Source organism: Anomaloglossus baeobatrachus, chromosome 1, assembly GCF_048569485.1.
Source record: "Anomaloglossus baeobatrachus isolate aAnoBae1 chromosome 1, aAnoBae1.hap1, whole genome shotgun sequence".
Lineage (NCBI taxonomy): Eukaryota > Metazoa > Chordata > Amphibia > Anura > Aromobatidae > Anomaloglossus > Anomaloglossus baeobatrachus.
Genome location: NC_134353.1, coordinates 6,925,458 through 6,941,191, shown reverse-complemented (window position 1 = coordinate 6,941,191; position 15,734 = coordinate 6,925,458). Strand labels below are relative to the sequence as shown.

Genomic DNA, 15,734 nt, shown 5'->3' with positions numbered 1-15,734 from the left:
GCTAGAAGAGATAGAGCTGCCGGCTTTTCACCGCAACAGTGCATCCCAGTGTAACCAAGGTGTTAAAGGCAAACACCAAGAGGCCACGCTGAACCCGTTACCTTACCACGGGTGGGAGGAAACGCAAGACAGCGATCCGGCTGTTCGCCTAGTTAAAGAGCTAATAATCCAACCAGACTCAAGTCTTAGCCCAGATGCCCCACCGGAAGCGCAGCACCTGTGGAAGGAAAAGAGCAGATTGTTCATCTACAGGGGTAGGCTATGCAGACATTACATCAACCCCCGAACCTATGAGAGGGTGTGGCAAATAGTGGTACCGAAGAGAGATGTTCAGATGGTGCTGGAGGCGTACCATGACGGAGCAGGACACTTCGGGTGGAAGAAGCTTGAGGTACTGTTACGCAACAGATTCTATTGGGTTGGCATGAGAACTACCATTGAGAACTGGTGCCGAAACTGTGGCCCATGCAACCTGAGAAGAAAGGATCGTGACAGTCAAAGAGCTCCACTACAACCAATTGTCACCAAGCAGCCGCTGTAACTTGTAGCCTTGGACCATGTGAAATTGACACCCAGTAGATCTGGCTATACGTATGCCCTCACTATGGTGGACCACTATTCCCGGTTTCTGGTGGTAGTACCTGTAAAGGACTTGACAGCAAGAACCGCAGCGAGAACCTTTCAAGCCTACTTCTGCAGACCACATGGCTACCCGGAACAGGTGTTGACGGATCAAGGTTCTGCGTTCGAAGCTGAAGTGTTCTAGGAGTTTTGCAACCTGTAAGGATGTAAGAAAATCCGAACCACACCGAATCACCCACAGACAAACGGCATGTGTGAGAAAATTAACCAGGTGGTTATAGACCTATTAAAAACCTTGCCCTTGGAAGAAAGAAGCATGTGGCCAGAGAAGTTGCCTGATTTAGTGGACATGTACAACAACATCCCTGTGTGTTCCACCAATTGCACGCCAGCGTACTTAATGAGAGCAAGACCCGGGAAGTTACCAGTTGACCTAGAGATGGGAATTGTCGTTCCTGAAACCAGTTCACCTGAAGCTGATTGGGACACTAAGCGCCAAGAGCAGTACAAAAAGGTACAGGAGTGCGTAGAAAGAAGCCTAGACCAAATTAGAGAAAGGCAAGAGAAAGATTATAACAAGAATGCACCAGCTGCTCCTTTAATACCTGGAGAGATGGTTCTAAAAAGAAAAAGAAAGACCCATAAGCTTGATGACCAGTGGGAAGCAGAACCATACACAGTATTGCCCTCTAAATTTGACAAGAAAATCTGCTTAATCAGCAAGGATAAGGGAAAAACGTCAGCGGCAGTTTCTAGAGACCACCTTAAAAAATGTCCTGAACAGTTGAAGCAAAAAGAAGCAATCCCCTGTATACCTCAACCTAAAGAGGAAAAGAAAGAGAAGATGATACGAACAGTACTTGGTGATTTTCCTGAAAGTTGGCCTCAGTACAATGGAGCCATAATTATACCATTATTGACTGGCGCTCAACCAGTAGAAGTCCCAGAAAGACTGGAAGAACCGGTCAACGTTTCAAAAGAACTACCTGTCGCAGTAGAACCAGAGAACCCTGCTATTGGGGATCCTGCCAGTCCTATGGTAAGACTAAGACAACATGCACGCATACCAATATTGCATAGATCCTCATTCAGACTAGTGGATAGTGCACGCATAGCACCAGCTCTAGGTACCAGTACACTGCACCGACCAGTTGTGACACAGGCATTACGTAGGTCTAGCCGTAGCAACTTTGGTCAGCCCCCGTCCCGTTATATAGAAGAATATTAAATAAAAAGTGTAATAGTAAAATGTAAAAATATTTTATTTGTTTATTGCAACTAAGTAAATCTGTAACCATCAAGCGTGTTGAGCCTGCAGGACTTTTTGCATGAACTTTTGCATCTTCTTGAACTTTTATGGACCAAAGAACTGGTAGTGGTCAAAAACTTTCTTCGATTTACCATACTCACATTTTGCAGCGGAAGGACTGCATTTTTCTGTTTTATTGGTTTTTGTAATTTTTATTTTTTAAGACTTTGTACTACTCTTTATTGTTGCTAATGTTTTATAAGTTTGTGTTTCCAGTCCAGGAGTACTGAATTTAACTAAGGGGGAATGTGGCACCCCAGGGTTCAGTTGCCACAAATATACCTGTACCTGGGCAGGGAAGGATCTCCACATTAGGTAATCCCACATACAACATTTCCACTCCAAGTCTGGAGGGGGAGCTCTACAAGTCGAGTTCAGGTGAGGTCCCCTTTAAATCCAGGTTTGGAGGCGGAGTCAGAGAGACAGTTGACAGTTGGAAAAAAGGAGACTGTGCGAGCTGAGAGTGAGGGAAGACATCAAAATGGAGAGGGCAGTGCTTAGCCCGCACAAGTAACTGTGTGACTGCCTGAGGGATCAAGAGTGAGGCAAAAGAGGATTGACTGGGGAGGTGGAGCCAGACCGGTTCATCCCCAAGGAACAGCGCTGATTATCGGACACCGGCATTCGAGATTGTGAGGGATCTAATCTGCCCAGCAATAAAGACCGGGGGCCAGGGAGACTGCAGATCTCCTGGCCGCAGCAGCACCTGAAGGCAAAGCCGCTACACAGAGCTTAGGGACCGCAGTGAGTACAGCAGTGCCCCTTAGAGAAGCTCCCGCCGCCTGCCATACAGGTGAAGACAGTGAGTACAGCAGTGCCCCTTAGAGAAGCTCCCGCCGCCTGCCATACAGGTGAAGACAGTGAGAGAGGGACAATTTATAGCTCCAGGCAGCCTAGGACCAAGGAGAGACACCGCGCAGCAGGGAGGCCACACAACTAACCTGGTGTAGAGCTCCTGAGCTGTTCCCAGATTACCCAAAAACTGTAACATCAGAAACTGAACCCCTTTTTAACACCTGCAAGTAAAACCTGGTCAGAGATAATGAATTGGTGTGACGCACTTTATTTCTTTCATCTGAGAAGCCATAGGCTGCTGCACTAAAGTGAAAGGCTGTGAAGAAAAACCGCCATATCTGTGTACTACTAAAACTGCCCTGGGGACCCCGCTTCACCTACGGGAAGCGTAAACAACTGGCTGCCTAACCATCACCCCAGAGGTCTGACCTGCAGCCCCAGTAACCATACTGGAACCGTACGTGGCGTCACCAAATACTTTTATTTATTTATTTTTTTTTCTTTATTATTTTTTTTTATTTATTTATTTATTTTTTTTATTTTTATTATTTATTGACTTTCAGCGACCACCAGGGCCACGGAACCGGGCACAGGCCCCCGTGACATAATCCCATTAACCAACACCCGGAACCGAGTACCCCACGGCCCTGGGGCAGGTCATATACAACTGCCTATATCTACATACATAATCGGCAGTTTCTGTAACCCTATTCCAGCATGCGTCGTGGCACGGTCTAATGAGCAGGCGCAGTTCATGCGCGTCACCACTTTTCCCACACACACAGTAGCAGCCTGTACACAGACACACATGGATACACCGAGCACATACAAACACATAGCGCACAACACATGCATATATACACTGAACACACACACCTGGATACTCACCTGACCCCAGCGATGCGGTCCCGGACACTGAAGTCCCCAGCTCTGCTCCAGCTTCCAGCTCTTGAATATTCAGTGAGTATAATGAGCGGCGGACAGGAGCGGGTGACAGCAGAGACGAAGACAGCATCGCTGCATACAGGTAAATATAGAAAATCTTCTATTTACAAGACCCGTGTTTTCTCCGGGGAGGGTGGGGGGGTGGGGAGAGAGAATACACACACACACACACACATATATATATATACACAGACGACACATATACACAGAGTACAACCATATACACACACAAATACACAGACAACACGTATACACAGCATACAGCTATACACACACAAATACACAGACAACACGTATACACAGCATACAGCTATACACACACAAATACACAGACGACACGTACACACAGCATACAGCCATACACACGTGTACACAGACAACACGTATGCACAGCATAGAGCTATACACACACAAATACACAGACAACACGTATACACAGCATACAGCTATACACACACAAATACACAGACGACACGTACACACAGCATGCAGCCATACACACGTGTACACAGACAACACGTATGCACAGCATAGAGCTATACACACACAAATACACAGACAACACGTATACACAGCATACAGCTATACACACACATATACACAGACAACACGTATACACAGCGTGCAGCCATATACACACACATATACACAGACGACACGTATACACAGCATACAGCCATATACACACAGAAATACACAGACGACACGTATACACAGCATACAGCCATATACACACACAAATACACAGACGACACATACACACAGCATACAGCCAGATGCACACACATATACACAGACAACACATGCACACGGCATACAGCCATATCGCTAGTTTAGCCGGTGCGGTGAACAGGGGACCGAAGGTTCAGGGGGCCCTTGCTGGTCAGTCAATGATGAGGGCAATCTGACCTGTTGTCTGGAGCTCCAGGCTCAGGGGGCCCCTGGTCAGATTGCCCTCATCACACACTGCGTGCCGGTCAGGGAGCGATCCTGCAGCTCCACACAGTCAGTGCAGGCAGCGGTAAGCAGGAATCTCTCCTATGTTCCCTTCTTGGCACTTTCCCTGTGACACACGCGCGCTCCCTGATGTCTTCAGTACAGCGCGTGTGTCATTTCAAAAGTTCCCTCCCGGCAGGAGAAGAAGCAGCGGCTCAGCCAGGGCCCATTACAAGAGAAAAAGCAGCTCGACGGGATGCCCATACAGAGGTGCCTGAGGAGGGAGAGGTGAGTGGTGACTAATAACCTGAGGGTGGTGCATAATATATTAGTTGTGTGTGTGTGTGTATATATATATATATATATATTATGCTGCCAGTGCAATTTCTTTCACAGGGGCCCCAGGCAGGCAGTGTCTGTCCCTGCACACACATCACGCATATACACAGACGACACATACACACAAGGTACAGCCATATACACACATATCTACATCTATATACGTAATGGCCAGTTGCAGATGTAACCATATCCCCTAATGCACTGTAGCACTGTCAATTGCGTAGCCGCAGTTTGCGCCCACATGATAGCCATGGTAACCAGGGACAACAGTGCAGGCTGAGGCAAAATTGTGTATAATGGACTGTTGGTGTTTTAATTTACACATTTGCGATGTCACGGAGCAGTAAGGAGGTGTGGCCGGGTATGTCTACCCTTGCCTGACATTGCCATGCCATGAACGATGCTGTGGCGAGCGACGAGACATGATGGCATTGACGAGACATGATGAGACATGGCGGCACTGACGAGACATGGCAGCATTGACGAGACATGGCGGCACTGACGAGACATGATGAGACATGGCGGCACTGACGAGACATGGTGGCACTGATGAGACATGGCGGCACTGACGAGACATGGCGGCACTGACGAGACATGGCGGCACTGACGAGACATGGCGACACTGAAGAGACATGGCGACACTGACGAGACATGGCGACACTGACGAGACATGGCGACACTGAAGAGACATGGCGACACTGACGAGACATGGCGACACTGAAGAGACATGGCGACACTGACGAGACATGGCGACACTGACGAGACATGGCGACACTGACGAGACATGGTGGCACTGACGAGACATGGCAGCACTAACAAGACATTACGGCACTGACGAGACATGGCGGAACTGACGAGACATGGCGGCACTGATGTGACGCCCTGGCACCGCCAGGTGATCACACAAAATAGGCCCCTGCACAACACCTTCCCTAACAGGGTTAAACCTTGCCAACCAAATCCTAGTCAAACCCCCAGGGTAGGAAAGGCACACCAGTGGGCGGGACAAAGCAGATGGAGAATGCCCACCTAGGGGTCTAGAGAACCCGGGGCAGGAAAAAGAGGCAGAAAGAAAGAGTCAGTTTAGTTGGAGTGGAAGTTAGGAGAGGAGCAGTAGGAGAAAGTAGAGTTCAAGCTGAGAGAGCAGAAGCGCCGGTTGGAACCCCGGTTTTATTGGCTAGGTGGCAGACGGTGGTCTGTGTCTGACAGGAGACAGGAAGTCGGCAGCCGGAGATTCGAAGTGGACTGGGGCAGAGTTGGAGCTCGCCAGTACCGACACCGGAGACCCGAACCGGAAACCATGCACAGAGGGGGTACTTGGACCGGAACCAACAGCCTAGCTATTTAACCAATTGAGTGCAAGATTATAGGTCCTGTCCCAACCAAAGTCCCAAAAGCAGACAACCACCCACCAAGAGGGATAGGGCATCCGCCAGGGCCCGTTACATCCCAAGGGTCAGCGTCAGCGGGCAGGGCTCCCAACTAAAGGATCGGGAGCGGACTCCCGTGTTCACACCGGGAAGTCCACCATTCTAAAACACAGTGCAGAGGAAAGTGACACAGACCATCACCCGGGTGAGGGACCGGAGTACACCCCGCCGCGGCGCCCGGCCACCAGCACCTTGGTTAACCATTGGAATTGTCTGATTCATTTAATCGTGAGTAAGCTGAGACTCCCTGGTCTGACCATGCACGCCAGTCCCCTGCACCGAGTCACCGGGCCCCGGGGCAACCATCCCTGCCCACGGAGGGGTTAACAACCAGCTGCCATCCCATCGCCCCCGGGTGCCCCATAACAGCAGCAGTGGTGCCACACTTCACCACACACCGTGTACAACAAATCCCGAACAAATACGTCCCTTTTCATTTGAAGTGTCCGCGTGACCCCCGGGTCCGGAGGATTCCTCGAGCCACACTGTGGATCTGGATCCGAGTAGCCCGGCTGCTACTGACTTGGGGGCGGCACACTGACAAAACATGGCGGCACTGACGAGACATAACTAGACTGACGAGACATGGCGGCACTGACGAGACATGGCGGCACTGACGAGACATGACGAGACATGGCGGCACTGACGAGACATGGTGGCACTGACGAGACATGAAGAGACATGACGGCACCGACGAGACATGGTGGCACTGACGAGACATGACGAGACATGGCGGCACTGACTTGACATGGGGCACTGACGAGACATGGCGGCACTGACGAGACATAGTGGCACTGACGAGACATGGCGGCACTGACGAGACATGACGAGACATGGCGGCACTGATGAGACATGAAGATACATGGCGGCAGTGACGAGACATAGTGGCACTGATGAGACATGGCAGCACTGACGAGACATGGCGGCACTGATGAGACATGACGAGACATGGCGGCACTGACGAGACATGAAGAGACATGGCGGCACTGACGAGACATGGTGGCACTGACGAGACATGACGGCACTGATGAGACATGACGAGACATGGCGGCACTGATGAGACATGACAAGACATGGCGGCACTGACGAGACATGAAGAGACATGGCGGCACTGACGAGACATGACGAGACATGGCGGCACTGACGGGACAGAAAGGAAAAAAAATACATACACATTGTTTATTTACAATAAAAATACACACAGTCTTTAACACACAAAAGCGCAAACAGTGTGACCCATGTCCACTGCTCCTGTCAGCACCACTAAACATAGACAGATGTTCATGTCACCGCACTCCCGACGCCAGAGCATCCGGCCTATCTCTAGTAGTGTGATAATCGGGTGTATTCTCCAATTCCAGATCCTAAATCAGTACCAGGAGCACATGGTCTTAAGCAAGGAGACTGCATTATCCTATAAAGATGAGCGAGAAAAAGCCATGAATCAAGATCAGATGTGCCAATCCAGCTTCACATAACCACAACATCATCTGTCGCGGGCGGAGGAGGGGACGCTGCGCTCTCCCTCTGCTCGGGTCCGGCTGCCGCTGCTGCTGCGGCCTCTGCTGCTCGGTGGCTCGAGCGAAGTGTTGGATCCCGGGGACTCGAGCGGCGCTCCTCGCCCGTGAGTGAAAAGGGGGCTTGGGTTTAGGGGATTTATTGTCCGTGACGCCACCTACGGTTGTGGTGATTGTGTGGACACCACCGCTGCTCTGTATGGGGATCCCGGGCGTGATGGTATGGAGCAGCTAGATCTTGGCCCTCCCCTCCGTGGTTGGTGGTCCCGGTTGGTGGTCCCGGGGCCCGATGATGGAGAGTTAGGATGGATGACAGGTGGGTTATGGGGCCTGTTGAGGTGCAGGGGCGCAGGGGCAGCGCGGTGCCGCACGGCACGGAGGTACTCACTCAGCCCAAGGATGATGACACAGTTCACGGTAAACAAGCGGCTGGTTGGACGGCTCCCTCGGACGGCTGCGGTGTTGATGTTCCCTGCAAGTTAGCGGTGACTGTCTCTTTCCTGCACCTAGATACGGTTGTTGGTAGCGATGGATTCCCACCGGTAACCCGCTCCCCAGCTTGGATATGAGCCGGAGGAGCCCCTCTCTTGCCCGCAGGCGCTGGCCCTGAGAAACTGGTGCCTTGGTGGTGGCGGTGTCTCTCCAATATGGTTGGACGGTTACCTTCAATCGGGACTTTGGCTGTTGGGAGACCCAGGAGGTCCTCTTCACTGACGGATTTGGCAAATTCACGGCGACTCCTAGCCTTGCCGGGATCCAAAAGGCCCCTGCCAATGGTGCTGGCTTCTCTTCGTATACCACTCCGGTACCGCCGGGCCACCACACGTCCACGGTCCTTTCGGCAACCTCCAATCAGCCTCTCCTGCAAATGGTCACCGCCATCTGCCAACCTTGCTGTCTCAGTCCGGGGCACACACCCGGACCAACTTCAGGTTCTTAACTGTCACTTTCCCTTCCACCTTAACTCCTCTCTCTTGCTCCTCTACCACTTCACTTCTACTCTCAAACTCATCTGCAACTAATCTCCTGGTTTTTCCCGCCTCCAGGGCTGTGAACTCCTCGGTGGGTGGAGCCAATCGCCTGGCCCACTGTAATACTACTGTATGTTCTGAGGATTTCGATAGCGTAGGGCAATGATAACAGAGACGAGTTCTTGGTACAAGATGTTATATAATATGTACACACGGTAGATACACAACGGGAATAAACACAGTAAAACAAACACACAAAACACTTTTACGCAACGGAGCGAAGGGGATTCCCGGGGCCACGCACCGGACTCCCCCAGGGAGACCACCAGAGCGAACCCCTGGACAGGGACTGTCCGGCAATCAACCCCGGAAGGCCTAAATGCGCAGCAGCCGGTACACAAGGGGCAAGTGGTATAGTCCAGGAGTGTCCATACGGGAGGATTGTCCAGAGTGGTTACGAACCGGGCAGAGTGCTGATCAAGACGGCAGACGGAGTCCGGGCACAGCTTGACGCAAACCGGGTATGGTCCAGAGTCGGTCGGTAGATTTTCAGGAGAATCCAAGGCAATCAGGAAGTAGAAACAGCAAAGCAGGAGCACACAGCAAGCAGTATACTCAGGCACTGGACTGGGCTGAGAGGCGGCCTTTTAAGCAGCTGGACAGGAAGTAGGGCAACAGAACCTTAAACTCCATGTTAACTGAGGGCAAGCTCATTCAAAAGAGAACTGGAAAACCTGGAAACCTGACACCCACCTCCTGGTGTGGACATCAGCCCCTGGAGGAAGGCAACAAGGGTTTTGTGTTCTGACCTTGGTGTTCCTGCAGGGAATGTGGGGTGTGTGGTGGTGTCATGACCTGTGACCCCTGGCTTGCCCAGGGCGTCACACATCCATGTGCAGGGCCGGACTGGGCCTCGCATTCAGCCCTGGCATTTGGGGGTGCACAGGCCACTTTTCGCGTGGTGAATATGTAATATCTGTGTGCACTTGTAGGTTGTGTAACACGACCATATAACATGCAGTTACGGCTGCCTCCAGTATTACAGCTCAGGCTATTTATTGCTCTATTTACTGCTATTTTCCCTCCAGAGCTGGGTCTCGCAGATAATGAAAAGGATGCTGCCCTCCATATTGCTGCGGCCTCTTCATATAGCTGATGGGCAGTGATACAAAATCAGATATTTTCAACCAATTTCTGAGACCCATAACTTGGCTTCTTTTTGGAAAGGGGGATTGAAGGAAGCTCTTGTTGTCACTGGTGATAATTTTCGATACATTCCACTTAGGGAATGTGCAATGACATTTTTTGGGGGCAGATCCCACCTCGGAAACCTTTATGATAAATACTGGAATGACCATCTGCATCTCCTCGCTGTACACAGGATCAGACTATTGTGCATTTTTACCCACTTCAGGCTTCTAAAACCACCAAGCAGTTAAAAGAAGTGACCGCCAAAGTCTTCTGGAGTTTTCCACTCGAAAGACGCTCTGTACATTACTATGTAGGGGCAATGGGAAGGCTCGGAAGATGCCCGGATGGCTTTTGTCGCATTTTACCATCGCTTTTTCTTAGAAGCGCAGTAAGAAATATGTGACAAAAGCAATGAAAAAACACTAAAAAAACAGAAAAAAAGGTCTAAAAACTGAAAAAATGCCTAGGAAAGTACTGTAAAACTACACAGGAGATGGGTCAGGAAAATATCACCATGGTTTTCAGCATCTTCTGCTTCATAAACTTGGTAGTTCTGCTTGAGTTTAAAATACCTTGTGTGCACATACCCTTAAAGGGAAGGTGTCGTCCAAAAAAAATAAATCAGTAGCTGAAAAAATGTAAAGTATTAATGTTTTAATGTTTTGTTTAAATATTATTTGTTTTGAATTGAGCAAATATGAAAAAAAAATAAAAGTTTGATATTTTCCACTGTTACACACTAGGGGGAGCAGCTGCTGAAATCCTACAGAAATCCCACTGTAGAAATAGCCTGGATTACAGCTGCAGTAAAGTGGGTGGAGTCTGCTCTCCTGTGTGTGATGTCACCACCCCCTGCCAATCTGGGTGTTTCCAACAGTGTAAGAGAGAATGAAATGTAGGGATACAAATGTCTAAAGTGTCACCAAGGACAGCAGAACAAAGGATAGGATTAGATACACAGCTCAGGAGGCAGTATCACACAGGACAGGATTAGATACAAGGCTCAGCAGACAGTATCACATAGGACAGGATTAGATACAGTAACTCAGCAGACAGTATCACACAGGAAAGTATTACATAAGTAGACAGTATCACACAGGAGAAGATGAGATACAGCAACTCAGCAGTAGAGATGAGCGAACTAGCCGTGGTTCGGCTCGAGTTCGGTTCATCGAACGGAGGTCTCATTCGAGTTCAGTTCGGCGAACCAATAGGATATAATGGGAGGCAATCACAAATACATAAAAACGCATTATAAATGTACACATACAGTTAATAAACATTGCCATAACACTTACCGGTCCCCACGATCCCTCCTGCACTCAGTCTCCTACCGCTATTCCAGCCGATGATCGCTGAATCCTCCCGGTGACCAGCACTGCCAGCAGTGATGCAGGACCTATCGTGACGTCAAAATAGCCATGTGACCAGTCACGTGGCTATTATCTCATTGGCTACAGACTGGTCACATGACTATGACGCGTCATGTAGGACCTGTCATTGCACTCTCCGGTACACGGTGCACATTTGTGTATCGCCGTGTACCTGCGACATGCTCTAGCACACGGTCGACTCCCCGTTCCGTTAGGGACCGGCTGACACAGCCGGTCATTAACGGAGATCACCGTTGCCATAGCAACGCAATTAGCGGTGACGTCACCGCTAACCGCGGCTCCGGGAGCACCGTTGCTATGGTAACGCGTCTGTCAGCGTTACCGCTGTTACCGCTGACAGCCAGCAGCACTGATCACTCACGGAGTGAAGGCTGCACGGGAAGCAGCGTCTTCCCCCATGCAGCAGTGATGGAGCAGAGCTGCATTTGTTGAACGAGAAAGATAGAAGACCATGAATCGTGGAGGGGTGACAGGGGGTAATAAAGATGGAGTCTCTAATTTGTCTGTGTATTTATTTCTATTAAAGTATTTTTTCTCTGTGTGGTGTCTTCTTTTTAACCCTTTATTGGATATTCTTAATGGCCGGGTCAAACGTGCCTGACATTAAGAATCTCTGGCTTAATACTAGCTAGTAAAACAAAGCTAGTATTAACTCATTATTACCCAACAAGCCACCCGGCTTCAGGGCTGTTGGAAGAGTTGGATACAGCGCCAGATGATGGCGCTTCTATGAAAGCGCCATTTTCTGGGGCGGCTGCGGACTGCAATTCGCAGCAGAGGCGCCCAGAAACCTCGGGCTAACCTGTGCTGCGGATTCCAATCCCCAGCTGCCTAGTTGTACCCGGCTGGACACAAAAATGGGGCGAAGCCCACGTCATTTGTTTTTTAATTATTTCATGAAATAAGTGAAATAATTAAAAAAAACGGGCTTCCCTATATTTTTGGTTCCCAGCCGGGTACAAATAGGCAACTGGGGGTTGGAGGCAGCCCGTGGCTGCCTGCTGTACCTGGCTAGCATACAAAAATATGGCGAAGCCCACGTCATTTTTTTGGTGAGCAAAAAACTTCTGCATACAGTCCTGGATGGAGTATGCTGAGCCTTGTAGTTCTGCAGCTGCTGTCTGCTCTTCTCCATACAGACAGACAGCAGCTGCAGAACTACAAGGCTCAGCATACTCCATCCAGGACTGTATGCAAAAGTTTTTTGCCCCTTGAAAAAATTATGTGGGCTTCGCCATATTTTTGTATGCTAGCCAGGTACAGCAGGCAGGTACGGCTGCCCCCAACCCCCAGTTGCCTATTTGTACCCGGCTGGGAACCAAAAATAAAGGGAAGCCCTTTTTTTATTATTTCATGAATTTCATGAAATAATTAGAAAACAAATGACGTAGGCTTCGCCCCATTTTTGTGTCCAGCCAGGTACAACTAGGCAGCTGGGGATTAGAATCAGCAGCACAGATTTGCCTGAGCTTTCTGGGCCCCACTGATGCGAATTGCAGTCTGCAGCCGCCTCAGAAAAAGGCACTTTCATAGAAGCGCCATCTTCTGGTGCTGTATCCAACTCTTCCAGCACCTGTCTGCTATACCTGGCTAGCATACAAAAATATGGTGAAGCTCACGTCCTTTTTTGGTAGTTTTTTGGCAAAAAAAATAAAAAATGCTTCCCTGGATTTTCCATTGCCAGTGAAGGTAACATCAAGCAGTGGGGGTTAGCAGCCAGTAGCTGCTTGGATTACCCTTAGCTAGCAATACAAAAAATGCAGCGGGAGCCCATATATATTTTTTTTAATTATTTATTTAAATAACTAAAAACAAAATGGACTTCCCTGTATTTTGATTGCTGGACATCACAGTGCTGTAAAAATAAATCTTTAAAAAAAATGACGCAGCACTCCTATTTTTGTTTATCAGCGCAGATAAAGCAGACAGCTATGGGTTGCCACCCCCATCTGCCTGCCGTTACCTTGGTTGGCAATAAAAATACAGGGAAGCCCATTAATTTTTTCTATTTAAAAAATAGTTAAAAAAAAAATGACGTTGGGTCCCCCCATTTTTGATAGCCAGCTAGGGTAAAGCAGACAGCTGTAGCCTGAAAACCACAGCTGGCAGCTTTACCGTGGTTGGGGATCCAATGTGGAGGTCCCCCCAGGCTCTTTTTTTATAATTATTTTATAAATATTAATAATTACACAAAAAAGTAGGGTCCCCCCCAAATTGGATCACCAGCCAAGGTAAAGCGGACAGCTGTGGTCTGGTATTCTCAGGGTGGGAAGGTCCATAGTTATTGGGCCTTCACAGCCTAACAATAGCAGGCCGCAGGCACCCCAGACGTGGCACATCCACTAGATGCGCCAATCCTGGCGCTTCACCCCAGCTCATCCCGTGCCCTGGTGCAGTGGCAAACGGGGTAATAAATCGGGTTGATACTAGCTGTAAAGTCACCTGAGATCAAGCCCAGCAGTTTGTGATGTCATGGTGTCTATTAGATACCCAACATCATAAACTGTCAGTACTAACAAAAAATAAATCGACCAAAGAAATTTATTTGAAAAAACAGTCCCGAAAACATTTCCTCTTTCCCCAATTTATTGTAAGAAAAAAAATAAAGGGGTCCCACGACGACTCTAGACCGTCTAGAATATGGGGGGGGAGACACTCAGGGAACGTATCCCCCATTTTCTAGGAGTGCAGACCCTTCATGTGAGGAGTGTGGGTGCAATGAATCTGCACTCACTCTCCCCGGGTCCACAGCAGCAGAGTCCATGTCGTAATGGTTGCTACCAAAGCTGCAATGCCCTGCTCATGAGGTAAGGGCATGCCTAATCAGGAGAACTATTCTACATTTCCAAATATTGGTATTTGCTGATATTATTGCTATTCCACCTACTATATATTGGGGATAGGATCTTGGAGATGGAATACCCCTTTAAGTCCAGTTATCCAGCTGAATGAATACTTAACAACAGAGCTCGCTATTTAGATGTGTTTTCTTGTGGCGTATAACGGACTCTCATGTTTGGTAGTCGTTCAGCAGGGAAACTATAAAAGCAAATCCCTCCATTTGGAAATGTAGTATAGCTCTCCTGATCAATTATGTTCCTTACCTCATGAGCAGGGCATTGCAGTAATAATAATAATTTATTGATTTATATAGCGTTATTAATTCCATAGCGCTGTATGTCTTTGGAGTGTGGGAGGAAACCGGAGTACCCAGAGGAAACCCACGCAAACACGGGGAGAACATACAAACTCCTTGCTGATGGTGTCCTTGGTGAGAATTGAACCCAGGACCTCAGCGCTGCAAGACTGCAGTGCTAACCACTGAGCCACCGTGCCGCCCATTTAGCTTACAGATGCATAACCACCACTCACTGTGTCTGAACACAGGAAGCTGAGCTGACAGCCGCTCTGTGCATGCGGCAGCGTCTATTGTGAAGGAGAGGGCCGTGGGGGGATCAACGCTGCACAGGTACCGTGGGACACCGGGGAACACCGGTGGGGTTATAGGGGGTGACCTGGCAGGGCCTGGGGAGGAGTTTTCTGTCGCATGTGTCATGGCACATGCGACAGAAATCAGAGGAGTAGGGTGATTGCGGCCGGCGCACTGCTGTGCGGGCGGCCATCTTGGATTTCTGGGAAGGCATCAGGGGGGGCACTTTGGCGACACCGGGGGACCGGAGGGGACCGGGGAGGAGATTTATCATGTTTGTTTATGCCAGATGGGAGATAAATAATTTTTTACCGGCGCTGTCATTTACTGTAACGTGATCATCAGTGTACGGTGTATACCGGTGATCACATGAGCGGGGACCGGAAAAACCGTCCTGAATCATGATCTCCAGGGTCTCAGCTAGCCCTGAAACCCCGGAGATTTTCTGACGCTGGGGGGCGTTATTCACTAATTTCTGCCTGCTGTTTATAAACGGCAGACCAGAATAAGGCTACATTAACACGACCGATCCATTTTTGCGGTCTGCAAAAAACAGTCCGTTTTTTTTCACGGGTGCATCCGTGTGGCATCTGTTTCCGTTCCGTAGACGGTCTGTATGTCATCTGTTTGTCATCCGTGTGCCTTCCGTTTTTTTTGTGTACTGCAAAAAAACTGAAGGAGGGTAAGTGCATAAATTTACCCAGGATCCATAGCTTCATCCTACATGAGGCGGTCACATGTTCACTCCAGTGCCATTTTCTACTGCTTTTCACAGTGTAGAGCGCTCTGGTGATTTTCTTGTGCTTGTGCACTTCATATCAGTCTTTTCTGTCATTATAATGGCAGAAAGACACATAATGTCCCACTCTCCTGCATTTTGTAATTTTGCACC

General features: G+C 49.1%; 2 protein-coding genes across 4 annotated transcripts in view; both read right to left on the bottom strand.

Moving 5' to 3' along the window:
• Positions 1-15,734, bottom strand: part of LOC142268011 (vomeronasal type-2 receptor 26-like) — a 75,292-nt gene that overhangs the window by 54,696 nt on the left and 4,862 nt on the right. The gene's annotated exons all lie outside the window — the stretch shown is intronic.
• Positions 10,396-15,734, bottom strand: part of LOC142248574 (uncharacterized) — a 173,574-nt gene continuing 168,235 nt past the window's right edge. The window contains 1 exon segment of the mRNA XM_075320056.1: positions 10,396-10,440. Within this exon segment, the coding sequence (XP_075176171.1) occupies positions 10,396-10,440 (45 nt within the window).